This window comes from Scardinius erythrophthalmus (assembly GCF_964197995.2).
Source record: "Scardinius erythrophthalmus genome assembly, chromosome: 6".
In the NCBI taxonomy this organism is placed as follows: Eukaryota; Metazoa; Chordata; class Actinopteri; order Cypriniformes; family Leuciscidae; genus Scardinius; species Scardinius erythrophthalmus.
The window spans coordinates 14,084,808-14,106,993 of record NC_138226.1 but is presented as its reverse complement, the minus strand read 5'-3'; the positions used below and the strand labels follow the sequence as shown (position 1 = coordinate 14,106,993).

Genomic DNA, 22,186 nt, shown 5'->3' with positions numbered 1-22,186 from the left:
GCGATGATGCCCATAGGGATTTCCTGGAATGATGCACGTTATCGTACTTCTGCGGCGGGGCATATTTGGCATGTCTGCACGAGAGCGCCCTCTGGTGTTCAGATGAAGCAGCATTTACTGCCGATCAGCCGTGCTGCACTGACAAGCTGCGCATAAAATAATCACAGCCTTTGCCAAATCATGTGCGATTTCATTGCGATTAATCGTGCAGCCCTACCTATAGGATAAATATGCAAAACTAAGCAGATTTAAGTATGTAAAAGCTAATAGAACACTGATGAAAATGTTGCTTTAGAACAATTTATTATTCTTGGAACAGCATCAAGTGGACACTTTTATAAAAAAGGCAAACAACAGTATGGAAAAACTTATGTTCAATAAAACACTACAGTAAAGAATACAAATAATCACAATAAACAATTCTGCCAAGTATTTACTGTATTTATAATCAAATAAATGCAATCTTGGTTAGAATAAGCTCATTTAAAAAACATTTATATAAATTATACCGACCCCAATTTTTGAACAATAGTATAAATGAGAGTCAATTTCACATCATATTGGTTTAATATGAAACGCTACATTGTGATATTGGTAATTTCCTCTGGCCTGTGGCTGGCCAAAGGGCACATAATCATTGTGCTTTCTTTTATCATAGTCCACAAAGCAGTTGTAACTGTTATATGATTCACGCATATACAGGGCAAAGACCACAGCACTTTCACTTTCCGTATAACGTGCGAACAACAAGTGTTACCCTCTTAAAGAACAGTTCCCATTAAAGATGCCCAGCAGTGACACGTTTCACATTGGTTTGTCATTGTGCAATACCTGATCAAAGCAAGCACCACTTCAGGTCGGGGACTACTGTGTGCACTTCGCCTCTGACTCACCGCTGCACTAAAAATAGTGCTGAGTGGTTACCTAGGAAATATAGTTAAATTTAAGCCAGCCGTTTTTGAGCTGCAGACCAAGGCTGCTGTGTATCTTGGCAATGCAGCAGGAAATGACTTCTGTTCAAAAGGCCCACCATGAAAGAGGGAAAGGGAAAAAAGGAAAAGACGTTTATAAAAGCTGAAAATGGTAGTGTCTGCCTCAGCAAAACCAGTGGGTCAGTTTGGCCCATCTGTGGAGAGTCAATAAGGCAAATGTCGTGAGTAGCATCCAAGCTGACTTAAGGGGTGGGATCTATCAGAGAGCAGTTTCAGGGGCAGTAGACACAGCAGTGATTGACAGGGTGAAAGAATGAGCCTAGTAAAACCAAAACAGACCCAGAAAGAGACAGTGGCTTTGTCTTACCAGCTGGAGATTATTACAATCAAATAAAGGGATGTGAAGGCCAAGTTCACAACACAGATCATAAGGTCTTTCTAGGGCCAATTCAAACAAAGCAAGAGTAAAAAATAGTAACAATAAAATGTTATGAGCGCAGGCACACAATTACAAGAGATGTATAAATAATTGGTTACTGTGCAAACTATATCTGAAGACATTTTTAACATCAGTTGCTACATGTACATGTTCACGAACAATGCAATTAAGTTAATAGTTCTGTAAACAGATTATTATAATTCATATTAATGTGTTTATGCTCATTATTAACCTTAATCGCTGTAAAATATTTTAACTACACTATACTACACACACTATACTTTAATCTAGGGGTGTGTGATGATATGATTTTACATCATGAATGATTAAAATGTCTCCATGATCTGCTTTGAAGAGAGATTGTAGTATATAACTAAAGTGCAGTTGCAGTTCTGGCAAGGCGCCCCCATCCCAAAATACTGTACAATGCCACATATATTCACATCACATTTAGCAATGCAGCGGTAGGGTTACACACACGTGACATTGCAGTTCTTCATCACTAAATTTTATCATTTGCAGCATGCGTTTTGCCAGTTAACTTTTTATTTGCACGCTGTTCTGACATAAGCCTTTTTTAAAGCATAGACCCGAAGAGCGTGGTACACTTACAGCCTGTCACATAGCACCTGAGTACTGAACTGAGTTCTCTTTCACATCCGATTGCACTTAAACTGTCAAATACACACAAGGTAGGGGTGGGCGATAATACCGGTAGACATGATTAACCTTAAGAAATTTGTCAACTGGTAGAGATTTTGGACAATCGTCTCTATTGCAGTTAAGCTCACATGACATTGCTGTGCTGCATGGTCACAAAGCTTATCGTTTGCATGCATTTTTAAGCATTGCGGTTTAAAAACAAGTGATCTGCGAAATGGTCTGTCATGCCATGCAATATTTTAATCTGCTCATTTTGATTATTGGCAATATTCAGATAAATACAATCAAATAATCAAATAAATACAATAGAATAAAGATACAAATGAAATAAAGAGAAACTTTTTTAGGTCTAACACTAGTATTCAGGTACAGAAATACTACAAAAACTGAATAAAGTAGCTTAATTAAATGTAAAATAACACTGGATGGTTTTTTTAGTTCTGTAAATGAAATACATATGCTATTAAAGGGGTACTTCACCTCTGGAAAGATGAATGCGTATTTAAAATAGGTCATTTATGTAGAAGAAATGTGAAATTATTTTTGAATTTGGAGCTTTCCAGACTGAGAAAATCCAGAAAATGTATTTTTGGCTTATGTGCATGAAAGACAACAACTCCCAGAATGCACTTGCTTCGCTGCCCTACGAGGCCACTCCCAAGTCACGCCTACCGGTTAGAGAGTGCAGTTGAAAACAACAAGGCTAGGCTACTAGTTAGACTCCGTGACGAGTTTGCCCGGGATTTTGAGATCGCCCAAAATGTCCAGGATTCGGCTTTTGCGTTCTACAGTCGCCATTCATTGTTTACTGTGGCGAGCAGGACGAGGCTGACGGCCACGGGAGAACGGCGCGAGGCCGGTGGCTTCATTACTGAGACGCGCCGGTCTCGTATCGCTCACGGAGGAGCGGGAATTTTCTTAGCAATGTTAAAACGCACATCAACCGATCACTTGTTTAGCGTTCATGTAAACACTACATGCAGATTCACCAATCGGAATGAATTCAGTTAGATTGAAACAAAAGGTGTGCATGTAAACAATGAATGGCGACCGCAGAAAGCAAAAGCCGAATCCCGGACATTTTGGACGATCTCGACGGCCGGACATGTCCGGGAAAAAGAGGATGTTAACCCCTACTACTAAGCTTTCTCCACAGAACAAGAGCCTGCTAGCTTAGCTTCCAAAGAAAGACGGCTGACACTAAGTACATTCTGTGAGTGAGATCCCACCCTCTATGGGCGGGTTGAAAACATGCGGGACAGCCCCTCCTACTGGCTGTAGTCTTTAGCCTCTGGCCAAAAAATCCTCCGATGACGCAAAATGACGATGAGCATTGCATCGTCCATGGACCGCAAAACAATCAGCGGATGGCGGGTGGGTGCGGCTTTGAAATCTGGGCAAAAAACGTTGGTGTGGATGAGTTTTGTGATGCGGTTGCAGATGAAATAATACCCCATCCGCGTATCTCTATAGATAACAACATTGAACGCTACACAAATATTAATTTTATTTTTTTAATTTAGGTGATCAAGTACCTAATCAGTGTCTGTTCGTTTATTCAAACTAAGTTGTCCTATAACAGACTAACGTCGCAAGACCTGCAGTGTAAACGAGGCCAGAGAGAGAGAGAGAGAGAGAGAGAGAGAGAGAGAGAGAGAGAGAGAGAGAGAGAGAGAGAGAGAGAGAGAGAGAGAGAGAGAGAGAGAGAGAGAGAGAGAGAGAGAGAGAGAGAGAGAGAGAGAGAGAGAGAGAGAGAGAGAGAGAGAGAGAGAGAGAGAGAGAGAGAGAGAGAGAGAGAGAGAGAGAGAGAGAGAGAGAACCGCTGAATCACTCACGCTTTCTCGCAGAAAGTTTTAAAATTACTCATTTGATTTTATAATCTGTGTGGATTAATTTACTCATACAGCCTACATGCTAAAATGAATAAATATTTGCTGGAATTTCCCGCATCACACCTCAGGTAATTATTAAAATCACACGCAATACCAGCAAACCAGTGCCGAAATTCGAACCCTGGGAAGAAATTTTCTAAGAAGAGTTTTCATGCTTTGATCATCCACATAAACCTTCACCGTGACCAGGCTGATGAATGTGTTTTTCACATGGGTCAATGCTGTATTTTGTGAGAATGAGTATTAGGCAGCACCTGCAGTCTGCAGAAGAGAAGGAAGAGAGACTGTCTGCCTACCTCATGGTCTTAATACCTCACTGGGCAGCATCAGTTGAGCAGAGGAAGTTAAGGAGGGGAAGCACATTGTGTCTCTACCAATTGCCAAAGCATTACCCTTCACAGGATGTGAGAAATATTAGCACGTCTGCTGCCCATCTATCAACTCAAGACACTTTTTTTTACACAGGGGGCGTTTTTAAAGTCCAGGAACAGTGAGAAGGCAATCAAACAGCATCTGCTTCTGGCTTTAATAAGGTAGCAGAGTTAGTGACCTGAAAAGGACTGTCAGTGTCATTTGGCTCTATGCAGCATCTCTTAAACAGAAAAGAGGGCCAGTTGTCTTCTCAGTGAGGCAGAGAACATTAAGGCTTAGAACATGACGTTCTAGATAAGGGCTCAACCCTGCTGGTATCAGAACAGTTTAGAGACACAGGAGAATGTATTACAAACAACTTCGATTTGATTCTTGAATCCCAAAAATCTATCTATGATATACTTAAAGGGTTACTTCAGGATTTAGCATTAAGCTTTGTATTAGTAGAAAACCTGTAGTATTTTCGAATTACCATGCTTTCCCCCCTCATATCCCCCTGAGAGGAGAGATTTAAGTATTTTTTGTCTGGAAAAAATCCTCCGATGACGCAAAAATCGTCATTTTGCGTCATTGGAGGATTTTCTGTCCAGAGGATAAAGACTACAGCCAGTAGAAGGCGTTGTTCCGCATGTTTACAACCCGCCCATAGAGGGTGGGATCTCACTCACAGAATGTACACAGTATCAGCCGTCTTTCTTTGGAAGCTAAGCTAGCATGCTCTTGTTCTGTGGAGAAAGCTGAATAGTAGGAGAAGGCTGAGTAAGTAGGGGTTACCATCTTCCTTTTCCCGGACTTGTCCGGCGGGCGAGACTGTTAAAAATGTCCGGGATTCGGCTTTTGCGTTCTGCGGTCGCCATTCATTGTTTACATGCACACCTCTCGTTTCAATCTAACTGAATTAATTCCGATCGGTGAATCTGACTGTAGTGTTTACATGAACGCTAAACAAGTGATCGGTTGATGTGCGTTTTACCCTTGCTAAGAAAATTCCCGCTCCTCCGTGAGAGATACGAGACCGGCGCGTCTCAATAATGACGCCACCGGCCTCGCGCCGTTCTCCCGCGGCCGTCAGCCTCGTCCTGCTCGCCACAGTAAACATGATGAATGGCGACTGTAGAACGCAAAAGCCGAATCCCGGACATTTTGGGCATCTCTAAATCCCTGGCAAACTCATCACTTACTTAGGCTAGCCTTGTTGTTTTCAACTGTGCTCTCTAACCGGTAGGCGTGGCCTCCTAAGGCAGCGAAGCAAGTGCATTCTGGGAGTTGTTGTCTTTCATCCACATAAGCCAAAAATACATTTTCTGGCTTTTCTCAGTCTAGAAAGCTCCAAATTCAAAAATTTCTCCACATTTCTTCTACTTAAATGACCTATTTTAAATACACATTCATCTTCCCAGAGGTGAAGTATCCCTTTAATCAGTCTAAGCTGTTTTTAGTTGATGTGTGAACAAAACTGAACATTATTTGTTGTGCGTCTCACTGCCTGCCATGCAATAATCACAATAAGCTTTGTACTTTATTATTTTATGTCTCTGTACAGTTTCAGTTCGTTGACGGTAGGAGGAGGTGGGAACCGGCGAACGTTTCACAACTTTTAATAAAATAAATAAAATAAACGCCACCGGCCTTGCACCGCTCTCTCACAGCCTTCGGCCTCGTCCTGCTCGCCACAGTCTCTGCTTTCCAATTCTGTCAATTTCATTAAGAATTTCAAAAACTAAATACAAGAATTTTGGCTTAAAGTGGCATGACAGATCACTGTAGCTGTCTCAGTTCAATTCATTTAATTACATAAATATAGATAATTATCCCAAAATACCGACAACTTCTGTGAAGGTTACCACAATTATTATTATTTTTAGCGCAATTTTCCACCGGACAAAATTGCGATTGTTAACTCGTGATTTCTGTTCTGTCTGTGCGCACCAATCTTGCACTTCTATCTACTCCTACTCCTACCAGACCACCTAGAGACTTCGGGTTTTCGGCATTATGTTAAGGAAGGTCTAATCTCGGGAACGCACAAAAAAAATCCAGTAAAAGATTTACTATCTCTTAGTGTTGTGATCCCATGACGTGAGAAAATTGCGCTAAAACACTCACCGAGTTTTTATTACTATTTAGCTGATATACCAAAAGCCAAATTCACGTCCTGTGACCTCCAAAAAAAAACATCAACATAAAAAGCCAAACACACAGATGATGGCAGAAAGTGGCAACCGAGCGTGAGTGATCACATAAATCAATAGAAAAAAAATCAAATACATGAAAAAGTGCTGGAAGAAGTAAAATGATGAAATGCAGAGGAAACTTTCTCAGTTCATGTTCAATTTTACACAGGATCCTATTGAAATTAAAGGAAAGTAATATTTGGAGTGACACTGCCTTCAAAATAACAACCTGCTGTCCGCTTCCACCTCGGCACAGATTGCCAAAACTCAACTCATAACAGCACAAAGCGGAGGAAAGTCACAACACTGTCAAACTTAATCACACTCCCCACCTTTTGCTCAAAGCTAAATGCTCAAGCAAGCCGATCTTGCTCTCTCATCTGGGTCAGTGTGTCAGTCAGCCTCGAATCAAAGACAGTGACACACACAACCTCATTACCACCCCCTCATACACTCATCAAAAAACACTATTAAAGAACATTAGCATGCTGTTAATGAACATGTTAACACATGTTTTGAGGGGTTAAGGTGAAGTGTAAAGTGCTTGCCTTTATTAACAGCACTTTTCTTCTGCAGGTGGGGATAAATGAAGGTCAGTCACTGCTAGTTCATGGTGCTTTCACAACAGGACCCAGAATCAGGGGGGTTTTAAAAGGCTGGAGGAAGGTTTGATTTGTGCACACTGGTGACTAACCTGCAGGAGGCCATGAGTTATCTACGGCTCTCTGTGGACAAAAGAGGGCTGTGTGAGCAGGTTTCTGGAGCACAAATATGTTATATTACATTACCTGGGTGTATGAAAACGTTCCCGGTCTCTATAGGTGTTTGGATTTAAGATTTTAAACACTTTTGATTGTGTTTTGCTAGACTGCACTGCCAGGTCTAACGGAGCTAAATCTGCTGTGTAGCAAATTGAGGACTGAAACTCTTGTTCGGGCTGCTGGCTGATGGTTTCATGCATCAGCAAAGGTAAATCAGACTGCTAGATCACTCTGGCTGAGACTATAGCATCAGTGCCTAAACAACACAATCACTCTGGACTTTAAGCCCTTGGAAGTAGCATATTGTATATGACTAATAACAACATATAGGAGCTAAATTCAGCCACGATTTCAGCTCCATCATTCACAGTTCAGCCAGAATCCAGCTCTGGGCTTTGGCATAGCCTACTACTAGTGCCCGTGCCTAATAGTTTGCAATGCCATCTGCCATGGCTGTGTGAGACTCAAACAATGAATAGCCTAGATTACCATTTTTTATTCCACAAAACATCTGTGCTGAACATGAGAGTGCAAAAAACAAACATAAATATGTCTGTTTTGCTTTTTTCAAATAACACATTATTAAAGGCAACTTGGAGGACAGCAGCTTTAAGTGTTTTACAAACAGACCAAGAGGCCAGACACAATGTAACAGTGAAATATGGCACTGCAGGGTGGCTTGGTCAGCTATTCTGACCCTTTGTCCTGTGCTATATTAGCATTCTGTGCCGTTTATAATAACAGACATACACACAGCACACACACACACATCTCTTATTGAGCTCAGAGAACTTGGCCTAGGGAGAGAAGCAGTGTCAGTGGGAGTGTATCTGCTTAATGGACAGCATCCTCTTTCCTCTTTACCTCCAAACACAAGTGTGAGAACTCAGGGTGGGCACACAACAGCGACAAGCCACACAGGCAGAAAAAAAGGATTTCCTCGTGTGTGTATAATTCTGAAATAAATTTAATTTGTCTATGATGGAACAAAATAAAGGCCCTGTAAACAAAAAATATTCTAAAATCTTTTTTTTTTTAAACAAGGGAGAGGTAAATATCTTCCTACACATATGTAATGGAAACAGACCATCAACAGAGTTTCCAGCTTTTGCATTGGCTTATTTTGCTTGGCTGAATATATAATGTGCCCCTAAACATAGTTTTTTAAGTAAAAATCCACCACTGCGCACATGCTAACTATATGTTGTTTTGTTATAATGAGACAGCTACATGTACCGAACTGCTTCTAATTACAAACTCAGAGCACCAGTCAGAGTGCATGTTGGGAGCTCTAATTACATGGTATTAGAAATTTACAGCCACTATTGTCTTTACATTGAAACTCAGGCAAACACTTGCACAACAGTGACAGCTGGAGAAAAACCTGGTTATATAACATAAAAATATGAGATCTCATAACAGTCAAAACAATAAGTGAATGTTCCATCCAGTACGACTATGTGGTATCTGTCGGGATTTAGGAAGCAAAGAAACACACGAGACAAGAGTAAATGAACTTCATCCATTACTCATTCACTTCCATTCTCAGATACACATAGACTGGTGCAGGTATGATTCAAATTAGTAGGCCAAAATACAGAAACAAGTTAGCATTTAAAGGGATAGTTCACCCAAAAATGAAAATTCTGTCAGTAATTACTCACCCTCATGTTGTTCCAACCCCGTAAGACCTTCGTTCGTCTTTGGAACACAAATTAAGATATTTTTGATTAAATCTGAGAGTTGTCTAACTCCTCCATAGGCTTCTAAGGGACTGAAATGTCTTACGGGGTTGGAACAACATGAGGGTGAGTAATTACTGACAGAATTTTCATTTTTGGGTGAACTAACCCTTTAAGCACTTCCAGTTCCATCGTCCCAAAGTCAGTGGGTTTTTTTAATGTTTTTTTGGTTAAATGGGTGAAATAAGGTCTGTGCTTAACACAAGCTGAAGATACTTTTACGTTTTATTCTACGACATAATACATCAGTATTACCCCACTTGTGATTTTTTAAGCCGTTATATATCTTGAAAATGCGGTTGCTAACAAGTGGCTGAATGGGACTACAGAGGCTGTTGAGGACATTAAACGTCATCACACTGAACAGGGACACTCAGTCTGCTTTTACAGCCTAGTTATGCATATAAGTGTGCTCTTATAAACTATCCTAACTCAAACTATCTGAGAAAATGTTTTTTTTAGATAAAAACAGGGTTGTCTGAAGCTTAGTTATGGTGACGTTGAATTCGTGGGACCGTGGTGTAGTTCGTTTATAGCCTACCTTTAGGCTTCAAAATTCATAAAAGTTGTGTTCATCTGTGAATATTATCTTGATGGGGGAAAAATGTGCAAGTATCATAAACTTTTGTTGATCACAGAGCTTGTTGTTAGCCATAATCCAAAAGCCAATGGAAAAACCTATAGGGTCAGAACACAACAACACTTTTCAAAAAAGTTAGTCAATACAATTCTTCTCATGAACACAACAAACTGCAATCTGAAAATGGTAAGGTAAAATGTGTTTCAGTTTAATATGAAAGGCTCCAAGCCTGCTGATACATGTGAGGGCTGTGCCCTTCATCACTGCAAAAAGTCACCAAACTCGTAATGTGGCTTAACAAAGCATTAAATCAGAAACAACTTTAATCTCTATGGTGTTAGATCGCTATAGCTTTATTCCCAAAAAGGTTAATTTCTTATTACTTCAAGCCTGTCTACAACTGTACTACTCTTGATATGACTGCCATGTAGGCTACCTTAAATGTGATTCAATGAAGTGCCACTAAAAATATCGTTACCTATAAAGATAATATAAAAATATTTAAAATAAAATATTTTTATCAACTTGTCTACCAATAAATTGCACCACGTAATTGTGACCTTTTAGACGGTAAAAACTAAATCAGAATAATTAGGCTTAATAGGTTATATTAAATATATCACATTTTTAATTATAATAATAATAATACTCATAATGAATATTATTTTTAAAGTATAATGATCATTTAGTAATTGTGTCAAATAGAAGAAATTAAAGATTCAGCATAATATTAATCGGAAACAAAAATAATTGAAATCATATCGGTCATACAAAAAGCAGTATCGTCCATCTATGTAGGAGAAAATCTCAGGTCATTCAGGGAAACATTCATGTCCATTTTGAGCCTTTATGACCTTATATTGAAATCAAACAACTGAACTAATTATAATAGCCAGAAGCCAAATGACATCGAACACTGACCACTCAATGTAAAAGACATGCAGTGACCATTAACAAATGACCAATAACATAACTACACATACAAGCAAGCACACACTTTATAATATTTGCTAGATAACACCTAAAACCCAGGTGACACATTGACCTCCCTGACTAAATGAATGAGTTGGTTTATTTATCATGGTCCCTCGCAGAAATCATCACTGTTTGATTATGACAATTAATGGGGCAATGTACAAACGCTTGTCTTGCGCTGTAGTTGTGAATAGCATCTACCTGCATGAATGCTCAAAGTACAGACTTCTCTCATCTCTCACACACGCCACTCCCATTCCTCTTGCTTCAAACATGCAGTTTTGAAGAGTTACGACTGAATGTAATTGTCATGTGTTTAACAGCAGCACTGCACCACAAGTCTAAAATGCAGTGACATCTATGACACTCGACAATACATGCAAAAGACGCAGCTCGAGTTACAGATGGACATTTGTGTCATTATCAAAGTAATCAAACCGTGACACTTACTTGCCAATGACCTCGCACAGCTCGTAAACATCTTCAAAGAGCACGTCGTCGTCGGCCATGGTCCAACAAGACCGGGGAATTTACACTCCCCTCCAAAAAATCCGTCCAAACGGTAAATATCAGAGGATTACAGCGTAGACACTTCAGAGTACCTGGAATGAGCGGCGAAAGGGAATGCTGACAGCCGACGTTATCGCTCTCCAAATTCGGATGAACAAAAAAATGATTGATTCCTGTCGGTTTTGGAGAGAAAAAAAATATCCGTTGGTGATTCGGTTGAAGCGGGCGGGCGGACAGTAGTGAGCGCTCGGTCCGATTGACTCACTCTGCCCCACCTTCTCCTCCCTCTCTCCCGGCCCCCTTAATCCCGCCACTCGAGGCTGAGGTAATTCAAGCGTTAAAAACAACTCCACAATAATCGCTGTTGAAGTCACAGAACCAAGTGAGTTAAGTCGTCTAAACGCTAAACTAACTAATTCGACTCTGTAGATCCAAAAAAAGAAGAAGCGCGCACTGTTTCTGGGATACAAATGTTGGTTGTTATTAAAGTACGCAGTTCAGCTGATTCTACTCATTCTACCCACGCGCAGGGCTTCTGTGAAACGCGCGAGGCTTTTCCCTTGCTCGCTCACGCTGGCTGCCGTTGCTCTAGTTCCCACTCATAACTCCAGCAGCTCTGCTGCTCCCAGCTTCCAGAAAACCCAAACTCCTCCCACTCAAGGTTATGAAACTGGATTGCCTCACGCCATAATGGCTCCGGCAGGACTTTTGTATTCCGGAATTCCAGCATAACCCAGCACGACGGTTTGAGCCAAAATGACGACCAGGCGTCTCAGAGTTTGTCTGTCAAAACTGACAGTTTCTTAATATGTTAGCAAGGTGGTGTAAGGTGGAGTACAAATTAAGCAGCTTTTGGAAACCTTTTTTATGTTATTGATTGTAAAGAATTACAACTACAGTCAGGGAGGTACAATGAGTAAACAAAAAACAAAAAAACAAAAAAAAACACATAAAGAAACAGTGACAAACGTAAAAGTGAAACAAAAATGTTTACAGATTGAAACACACTTTGCAGCTTTCTTATTTTTCAAACCCAATACAAAGGCTTGTTTCCTCCAAATTTACATTTATGAATACTAAATTTAGCTAAAAACATTTTTAAAGCACAGTTGAAAGCTGGGCATGATATGAGCCTTAATAAAGGAACAGAAATCTGACCAAAAACAAACTGAATGAGGACAACTCCAAAATAAATGATCAAATGTTTCATCATGTAGACAACAAAATGTATCAATATCACAATTAAATCTGTTCACAAGATAATAATTGCATGGGTAATATTTATAAATGAGTTTAAGCTAAATTTCTTTGATTTTGTTTGTGATTAAATATTTATGAGTTTAGCTTCTGGAAACCTCTTATTCACTTACTATGAATGTACATTATGTTAATGTAATAACGAAAATATCTGAGAAGTTGTTTAAAGAGTGAAGACATCTTTATCTCAATTTTCAATTCAAATTCAAAGTACTTTATTGTCCTTACTTTTGTACAATATTGCCAAAGCATTGATTTTGCTCAGTTGGGGGTATTTTGGGGATATTTAATTTAAATTTTATCAATCAATAAATTCCATTAGAAACAAACCTTGTTGTATTATTTTAATTTAATACTGTGAAGCTGCTTTGATACAATCTGTATTGTGAAAAGCGCTATACAAATACACTTGACTTGACTTGACTTAATGCACACCATAAAAGCAGTCAAAGGGAAAATAATAATAATAATAATAATAATAATACTAATAGAATAATAGAAACAAGTATAAACCAATACATAGTATAAACAGTTTACAAAAATAAAATGGCAAACATTTGCTTGCCTAATTAAAAGGTTGATAATTAGTTTAGTTAACTGTCTGTATTGTGCAAAATATAGGCTACAGTATACTTTTAGATTCAGTATAGTTCTCACCTGCTTCATTGTACCAACAAGGTCCCAATTAAATGTTTGTATAAATCTATCCAATGAGGATGTGATGTGTTTTCAGTAAGAGGCTAATTGTACACTAAATTAAGACTTTTTTTAAAGTCTTACTCATTTCAATTAATAGTAACTGAATAATTGAATAATTAAACAATCCTTAATCAATTATTCAATTAAAATATGTAAGGATTATTCAATTCAATTTGATGGAATTTTATCTCCATGAAATATGTAAATCTTATTTTAAAAAATAAATAAACAAAAGGCTTAAAAAAATGTGTAGAATGTCTAATAATTGGTAAAGCCATGCACATCTTTACCGGTACACATCCAAGCAGCTTCAGCCGTAACTGAAGGATCTAAATTGAAAATCTTATTGCAACCATATAATCCAAATCAAATCTTGTATTTGGTTTCCTTGTACTTATCTTCCTTTTGGAGTTAAGATAGGCTGCAGTCAGAATACCTTTGTTCTGTCTTTCTTGGATGTTAATTGGACCTGGTTCACTCTTGACCAACTGAGTACTCTTTTCTTTCTTTGTTTTTTTCTAATGGATTTCTTGTGAAATCTCAATGTTCGCAGTTGCTTTCAACAACAGTTATGTAATATTATTAATCACACTTTTATTCATATTACATGAATTGCACCTATCATTGCATCAGCTCACACCTGATTGCAATAAGTTGTTCCTGAATTAAGTACCAGTCTTTAAAGGTGCACGTGTTCACGCCATTTTGTTATTACCGTAACGATTCGGAACTATCAAAAGCTTTTACGTGCTTGTTTAGAACTTGTAATTACAACTTGTAAACTGGCCGCTGTAACACCTGACCACTGCAGATTTTAGATGTGATCGACTTGAAGCGGAGCTGTGCAGACCGATCGGTGTATGACATCACACATGCTGCGAGAGCGATTCGAAAGCAACTTCATTTTCCTCTGTTGACTCCGCAGAGGTCTGACGTGACCCGAACATGAACACATTGGAAAGCCGCTTTATAGTAGAAAATGAAGTTGTACTTCTGATGAAAAGAGGAAATGACACTGTATTTTACTGTTTTTTGTTTTGTTTTGTTTTTGCAATACACTGCTAAATATTACCTAAAAAAATCAGGTAACACTTTACAATAAGGTTCATTATGCATTAGTCAATGTATTAACTAACATGAACGAACAATGAGCAATACATTTGTTACAGTATTTATTAATCTTTGTTAATGTTAGTTAATTGAAATATGGCTGTTCATTGTTTGTTCATGTTAGTTTACATTGCATTAACTAATGTTAACAAATTCAACCTTTGATTTTAATAATGTATTAGTAAATGTTGAAATTAATATGAACTAAGATTAATAAATGCTGTATAAGTGCAGTTCATTATTAGTTTATGTTAGGTAGTTAACTAATGTTAACTAATGTACCTTATTGTAAAGTGTAACCAAAAATCATTTTGGCATAAAGTGTATTTGTAGAAAGTGCCATCCTAAGGAAGCTAACTTAAGATTGCAATGGAGGAACATTCCTCTGAAATGCATTCCTCTGTGTTTTGTCTGCACTTTTTACATTAGTGCCTTTGAATTACTGCATTGATTTCTGTAGCTGATGATTAGTGGGATGCACTTGAGCTAATTGGATTTTGTACATTGAGTCCATTCATTCAGTCTAGAATTCATTCCGTCACTTCTCATTGTAAATTTATAGTCTGAGCCCTTTAAAAAAACTGTTGAATCATAGCCTCATTGATGTGGGCATAAAGGCAGCCGACTCAGCTGCAGTGATTTTCAAGGATGAAACTAATAATTCACACAGATGTACACACACACATCGACCACATGACTGCATATATTTTTCTGTCCACATATACACCTAAGAACCTGAAATGTACCAGGTTTTACACCATCATTGTTTGAGGGTAAATGTCAAATTGCTACTTTAAACTATAGACAATGAGTTTGAAATTATTATACATCAGTTTGAAAGGGCTGAAAATGACACTGATTTTTCAAACAATGTGTTTCAGGCATTATAATTGAGATGGACAGGGGACATTTGGTATCTTTGGGTGCATCTGATATCCTCTCCTTGACTGATGGCAGCAGGCTGATTGTCAGAGCTCCTGAGTGACTTTGCAGCACAGGGCATGGCAAAATCTGCATTCTAACAGCCGTGTCTTCATTCATTCAGACCTAGACCCTCTTGTTCTATTTTCAATTTGGTTTTATATGCTTGTGTATATCTCATAAAGCAAACTTTTTTTTTTTTTTTTAAAGTTTAGCTTCAGGACTTAGACTTTACATTCAGTCCAAAAAAATAAAATAAATTAACATTGGTTCCACATGTTTGAAGTAATCCTAACATAAAATTAGCATGTAAACTCAACTCAAATACCCTGTAACTGAATTGAATAAAGCTAAATAGAATTACACATGTCAGAGTAACTCAAATGTCTTTCATTTAGGCTTGGAGTTTGTTATGGGAGTTATAAACAGCTTGCCAAAGCGAACTTCGAAAAGTTCACGAAAAGTGTGTTACCATGATGTTGTCTAGTATTTGTGTGAATGACACTGTGCACCTTTTATATTTATCTTCTCAGCTTGTGGGAAAGCTGCTTGTGATGAGCTTTGATTCATCAAGTCACTTTCTCATCACCTGTTGTGTTGTCACCTCTTTGTGGTTGTCAGACAGTGTATTACAAAGATACAAAACAGATATTAGTATAGTATATATGATGGTATATTAACATATCACTTAATTAAATGTTTTTACAGTAAATTTAATTTAAATCTGTAAAACTTACGGTCAATTTCTGTATAATGTTTGCATAGACTGCAAGCAAATCCAATGGTGTATTATTAAGTCTATTTATTTTGCCATCTTAACGATGCACAATTATATGCTTATTGGCTTTTAAAATAGTTTTTCCTATCAGTTTATCATTTCCTATCATTTCCATCAGGGTTTCTCAAACTCGGTCCTGGAGGGCCACTGTCCTGCACAGTTTTGTTCCAACCCTGATCAAACACACCTGAGCAAGATAATCAATGTCTTCAGGATCACTAGAAACTCACAGCTAGGTGTGTTTGATCAGGGTTGGAGCTATACTGTGCAGGACAGTGGCCCTCCAGGACCGAGTTTGAGAAACCCTGATTTACATCATTCTCTTAAGCCTGAAGTCCCATAACTGTCCCGAAATAATTAATTGCCTCTCAGTTCATCTCTTTTTGTCTGTCTTTGTTTCTCTGCCATTTCTATCTGAGAGCTGAACAGATTCAATCTAGACTATTATCACATGCAACCACAGTCGATGATAAGCAATTTGTGATGAAAGCCACTTTGTGACATGCAAAGATGTCAATACAAAGATCGCCTTTTCGCAGCAGTTAACAATTGTTACTTTGACATGGCAATTGGCAGTGAAAAATTCAAACTCGACTTCAAGTCTCTTGTTTTGGCACATTTGAGGCTAATCGTATTGTTGTAATTGGGAACACTGAATTCAATTATCTGTTATTGCATTCAATAGCAAACACAATTCAACAAGTCTCTGCTTCCTGCGGACGTTATCAAAGAACCAAAATCAATGCAGGTAAGCACTTTTCAATGCAACCACCGAATACTTAATTTGAGTTGCTGATGGAGTTATATTTGGCCTATCTGTCTCAGCACTGAGCTGCTTTACTACATCGCTCACAGAGAGTGTTTGCATGTACTGAATTGCACTGCACTGCCACATAGGAGGTTAGGTTTTATGTGAGAATGGATTAACAAGGAAATAATGTATATTGTTGATCGTTTTTCTTTTCTTACCTCTTATTCTGTTCGTGTTCCTGACATGTATGTATGGGTGTTTTGCCCGTATTGAACGATCGCGACATTGATAACGTGACCTTGCATCACACGCTGCTACGGCACGGCGGTGTTTTCAGGAAGTTTTGACTATATTTGAGGCGGACTTTTGATTGTTCAGGAGCAGCTCGAGTGATAGCGCGAACCCGAGAAAGTGTGGACTATTGCGGCCGAGACATTTTGCACGTTACACACACGCACACGCGTGCACCTACGGACATTGTAAATATGGTGAAATTTTGTAATAGCCTACACTGTTGGGTTTGAATTGAAATTGTGTGATTCTTGTTTCTCCTTCCCTTCAGTTATATGTAATGTTTTGTTTTTTGAACTATTGTTTCCCTAATTTTTGTGTAACCTCAACAGTAGGCTATACTACGCTGAGTGTTACAGCATGTTTTATAAATATATAATCTCTCTTTCTCTCTCTCTCACTCTCACTCTCACTCTCAAACTTGTGCTTAATCTTGGTAAAAAAGTTTTGAATTAGCTTACAAAAACCTTTAATTTTTGTTTTCATTTTAGTTTAAGTTTTTATAATTTTATGTAGCCTACTGTCATTTCTTTTTTATAATGATAATATTTCTGTTTAGCTTTTTTTCATATAAGTCATTTTAGTTCACAAATAACAACACTGGTTACAATGTACTGTAAATATTCATTCCAATAGTATACGTGTTCATTGGGTAACAAAAGAGTGTTCAGAGGCCTTAAGTTCCTGAATCATCAACAGGGAAAACGGGTCCTCTATCGCCACAGGGAAGACTTACTGACCCTGCCATTGTTCCTCCACCTCCTTAGAGAAATGTCCCACAATGGGATCCTCTGAATTAAGACCTAAACTACTCTGGCATATTTCAACATGTCCAGCCAACCATGGCAACAAAAGTGCTCATGTAGCCAGCAATTCTCATTACCCGAGCACCTCTCCAAACAGGCATGTTTGGCCAGTAGATAGAATTACCACAGCAAAAAAAAGTGTGTTGACGTTTATAACTGTACGTGTCTACACATAGGCCTACATAAAGCTCAAATTAGTCTCCAGAGTCAGGGATGACCTCTTTTTCTGGTGCTTTGTAGGCTATATCTTATGGCGAGTTGTAGGGCCCTGTTTTATTGTCACAAGGGAGTGTTTCACACTGCGGAGTGCCCTAGGTGTATGTTTTGTACTGCTCTCTACTATCACTCAAGGAGATCATTACGATCTGATTAAACCAGCTCCAGACTCCAAAGACAGGGGATTGTGGGAAAATCAAACCTTCTTAATATGCTCAATTTCAGCTGCCCTGAAGAACAACACTGAGATAGTCAATTTAAAAGACAGGCAGTTGGGTTTTTTCAGACTTGATTTTGATGGACCACTGCACACAGTTGAATGGAGAAAATGGTAAACAAACCCTCAAAACCCATTATGCCCTCTGGCATGTATAATGAAGACATTGCAGCAATTATTAGTAAGCATAGTATTTCTAATTGCATTGAAGATAGCTCACAATCATTTTCTATGTAAATCTTGTAGCCCCATGCCTGATGCGCTCAATAATGTTTCAGCTAAATGAACTTGGGGAGAAACATTGGTGCTCATCATCATTCTAACCGTCTAATGTTAGAAAGCATCAGGGTGTCAATAGGCCTATCTCTGAATGTCTACAATATCAGACTAAGTAATAATAAGTGACAACAAAATATAAATTTGTGACAGTAATTAAAAATCTTAGGCAAATTCAATTTTGAAAGTGCACTTTCCCCTACTTGAAATGACCACTATACTGTTTTACATGTGGCTGTTTGGAACAGCCTATACGATGGCTACTGTGTTGGCTACTGTGTCTATGTGTGGAGTTTGGTAAAAACATTAAATATTAAGGAATATTTCTCAATTTTGTTTAAAAACGTATCGGCCTATATCAAAATAATATCGTTATTATACAAATATAGTAACTCAGAATGATTCGCAAGAAGTGACACCCAGAAACACGTGATCATATGTCATATTAGTACCTATTATATACAATTACCTGCGGGTTAATCATGAAGGATTTGCTCACTTTAATTTGGAACAACCTTTTAAACTTAACATAAAAATACAGTTTTGAATTTGCACTTAGTTGGGGAAAATATCTTTTGCCACTGATACCATCTCGCAGTGCAGGCCGAGCAGCTTGAACTCACTCTAAAAATGAATTATTCAAAGATGTTGAAGTTCACATCTGACTCCCTCACGCAAGTCGTTTTTCAGTTGTCCAATTCGAAATAAACATAATTTCATTTTTTTGTCTGGCTGTTTACATGACAGATAACATGTAAATAAAGATTCATATTCACAATAGAGTTCTATGGCAAATAATAATAATAATAATAATAGTATTCCAAAGAACATTTATTCAACTACTTTACAAAAAATATTGGCATCACTATAAGTAGCCTAATACAGAAAGATCAGGCCTACCACTGTATTTGGTATAGCCTTTGTATTTTGAGTATGGATGAATAAAGATTAGATAAATATGAATATATGAAAATATGTCTCATCATATAAATATCATCTCATCCTGGGATGTTTTATTGAACAGTAGGCTAGTGGATAGTTCTTACATCAGATTACCCTTCTCTGTGATGCAAAATAGCCGGGCGGCCGGGTGGTGAGATTATCACCACTTTTGATGCTCCAGGTCTCAGGAGAGGTTGACCTGACATGTAGAGTACGATCAGCGCCCTCTTCCTTATGGATTAAACAACATAAACCTCTTGACCATACAAACATTTCACCTGATAAGTTATATCGTGAATATTTTGCAGGGATTTAAGGCTATATGCACAATACAGAAATATATGCCAAAAGGCCTGAAAGAGTGGAGATTAGTAATGAATTGAACACCTCTGTGACTCAGTGGCCCAAAGGTTGATAATAATGGGGTATATGTGTGCTGCCCCCATGTGGTTAATGCACAACTACATATCCTACACTTTCATTTCAGTATTCATTCATATTTATTTACAGGCATTCAGGAATATATTTTAAGACTTTTTGAAAGCTCTACAAACAAAATAGACTTTATATTTAATTTGTCTTATTAGTATAAGACAAATTACGCCATACAGAGAATGTACAACCAATATGAGATTTTATTAAAGTGCAGACTGTAGACTGGTCTCAAAAACTAAGTAATAAAAATTAATATTATATATTTATATTATACCTAACCAACATAGCATGTTTACAATTTCCTGAGAAATAAGCAAGAAATAGAATAATGATCACTTTTTATGTCTATACATCAAAGTGTGATGCATAAACTCACAAAAAGAAGCCTCACAGATGGTGCAAACAATTTGTAGTACAAGGCATTAAGAAGATTCTGCACCCCCTTGGCTCCACATAGCCTACACAGAATCACCAGTGTTTAGAAATTAATCTGAGAGGAAAGACTGGTAAATTTACATTTTAAAGCTATTCTGTACTCCACAAATCTGTGTCAGTCGACCGAATCACTCAATAGCGTGTGATCGTCACATCAATTAACTCTTAAAAATAAAGGTTCCAAAAGTGGGTTTAGAAGAATCATTTTGAGTTCTACAAAGAACCTTTAAGTGGACCGTTTTGAGACCTTTTTTCTTAGTGTGAAGAAAAGTTTAATAATCTAAAGAATCTTTTCCACTATAAAGAACCTTTTGTGCAATGGAATGGTTCTGTGGATGTTAAAGGGGTCATGAAGGAGATTATTTTTGACATGTAGCCTACTGCAAAAGCATCCTGTAAGTCTCAGAACTCAAAACTTCCTTGTTAACCTCAAAACAGCTTTTATTGAATCCAAGCGCAGAAAACGACTTGTTTTGGCACATTATGATGTAATAGTGCGACGAAAGATGCCTCTGCAGAAGAAGATCAATGCCTATTTCTACATCATCGCGTCTTTGGCCCCGCCCACTGGCACGTTAGATGCAGGATCATGCCACTAAAATAACATTACCTTTCAGAGGATTCTAATGCTAGGAAAGTGCTTATTTATTTTTAACTATGTGAATGTCTCAGTAGAGAATTATTTGTGTGTTAAATGCTCCCTTTATAATTGCTAGCTGTCAATCACACAGAGCAAGTTTATCAGACTCCCGTTGTAATCAATGCTGTTCACATCATGTTTGAACTGTTAGTTATGATGAAAGCATTTGTTAGAGTGCATAAATCGAGTTGCAATGACGAGATCACTATGCGCTCAACAGACATGTCTGACTCTGTCATCCCTAAAATGCTCATTACTGCAACCTTGTTTTTTTTTTTTTTGTTTGTTTTTTTGCCATGGGAGAAGGTCTAAATATAATGCTATAATTTATAGCATTATAATCAACACTTTTCACGATAAATTAATCTCGACAGCTGAAATGGTATACACTTAATACAAGTTTTCGAGAGAATTCCATGTGTGATACTTATTTAATATGCAAGATATTAGCCAATCACAGCAGTCTCAACATTACATTGAAGCTGTGAGACTTCAATGTAAACATTCAAATCAGAGGCTAAAATCAGAGTAGAAAATGGCATTTTATTTCTAAATTATGACCATTTTGATGTAAAAATCATACTAACATTATAAGTGCCCCTCAGGAAACAATATTAAATGTAAAAAAAAAAAAAAAAAAAATGCAGTTCATGACCCAGTTCTTCATAGAACCATATATGTATAGGGAACCCTCATTTTAAGAGTGTGCAAAGAATGAAATGAAACCAGTACAAAATTCCTGTTTCAGAAGCATGTAGATGCATAACTTTGCAACACTTTGCATAAACAATGAGTCTTTCACCTCTATATCAGTTAAGTAAATCTAATATAGCCACTAGCCAGTCATTCATGATTTGTCATATTTCTACTATACAGATAATGAGTTGTGATTCACAATGAACTGTAGACAATCTCCAATGGAGCAGGTGTTGGGCATGTCTATGTTTGGCCCACAGGTGATAATTCCCTTTACTAGAACATCTGGAGCATCGCGTAACGGGTCTCATCTGTGTGTAATGCCTCAGTGAAGCTCAAGCTCAAATTAAGCCAACAGAATACCAACAAAAAGAAAACATTTGAGGTATTGATTTCCTTCAGTTTTGGCAACAAATTAAAAACAAATTAACATTAACATTTCACCAGTTAAAAGGCAGAAGTGTCAGAGCCGATAGCTTTGGACAACTCGAGTCCTGGCTGGCGGTCCTGATCCTGTCACACTTTGCTTAATAAAAATAACAAAAATAAATTAGTTAAAAACAAACCAAAAATGGCAGAACTGAGATCTGAGAAGAAATCTTTCATGCTGCATCAAGAAAAAGAAATGTAATGCTCTGCATAGTACTGAAAGGTCCACCATGGAGATAAACACTAT

General features: G+C 37.8%; 1 protein-coding gene across 17 annotated transcripts in view; it reads right to left on the bottom strand.

Moving 5' to 3' along the window:
• caska (calcium/calmodulin-dependent serine protein kinase a) overlaps window positions 1-11,722 on the bottom strand; it is a 201,020-nt gene extending 189,298 nt beyond the window's left edge. For all 17 annotated transcript variants that reach the window (XM_081368588.1, XM_081368589.1, XM_081368585.1 and 14 more), the window contains exon 1: window positions 10,981-11,722. In XM_081368588.1, coding sequence (XP_081224714.1) covers window positions 10,981-11,039 — 59 coding nt within the window. In that variant the 5' untranslated portion in view covers window positions 11,040-11,722. The remainder of the gene's footprint in view (window positions 1-10,980) is intronic.
• Window positions 11,723-22,186: the final 10,464 nt, after the last annotated feature.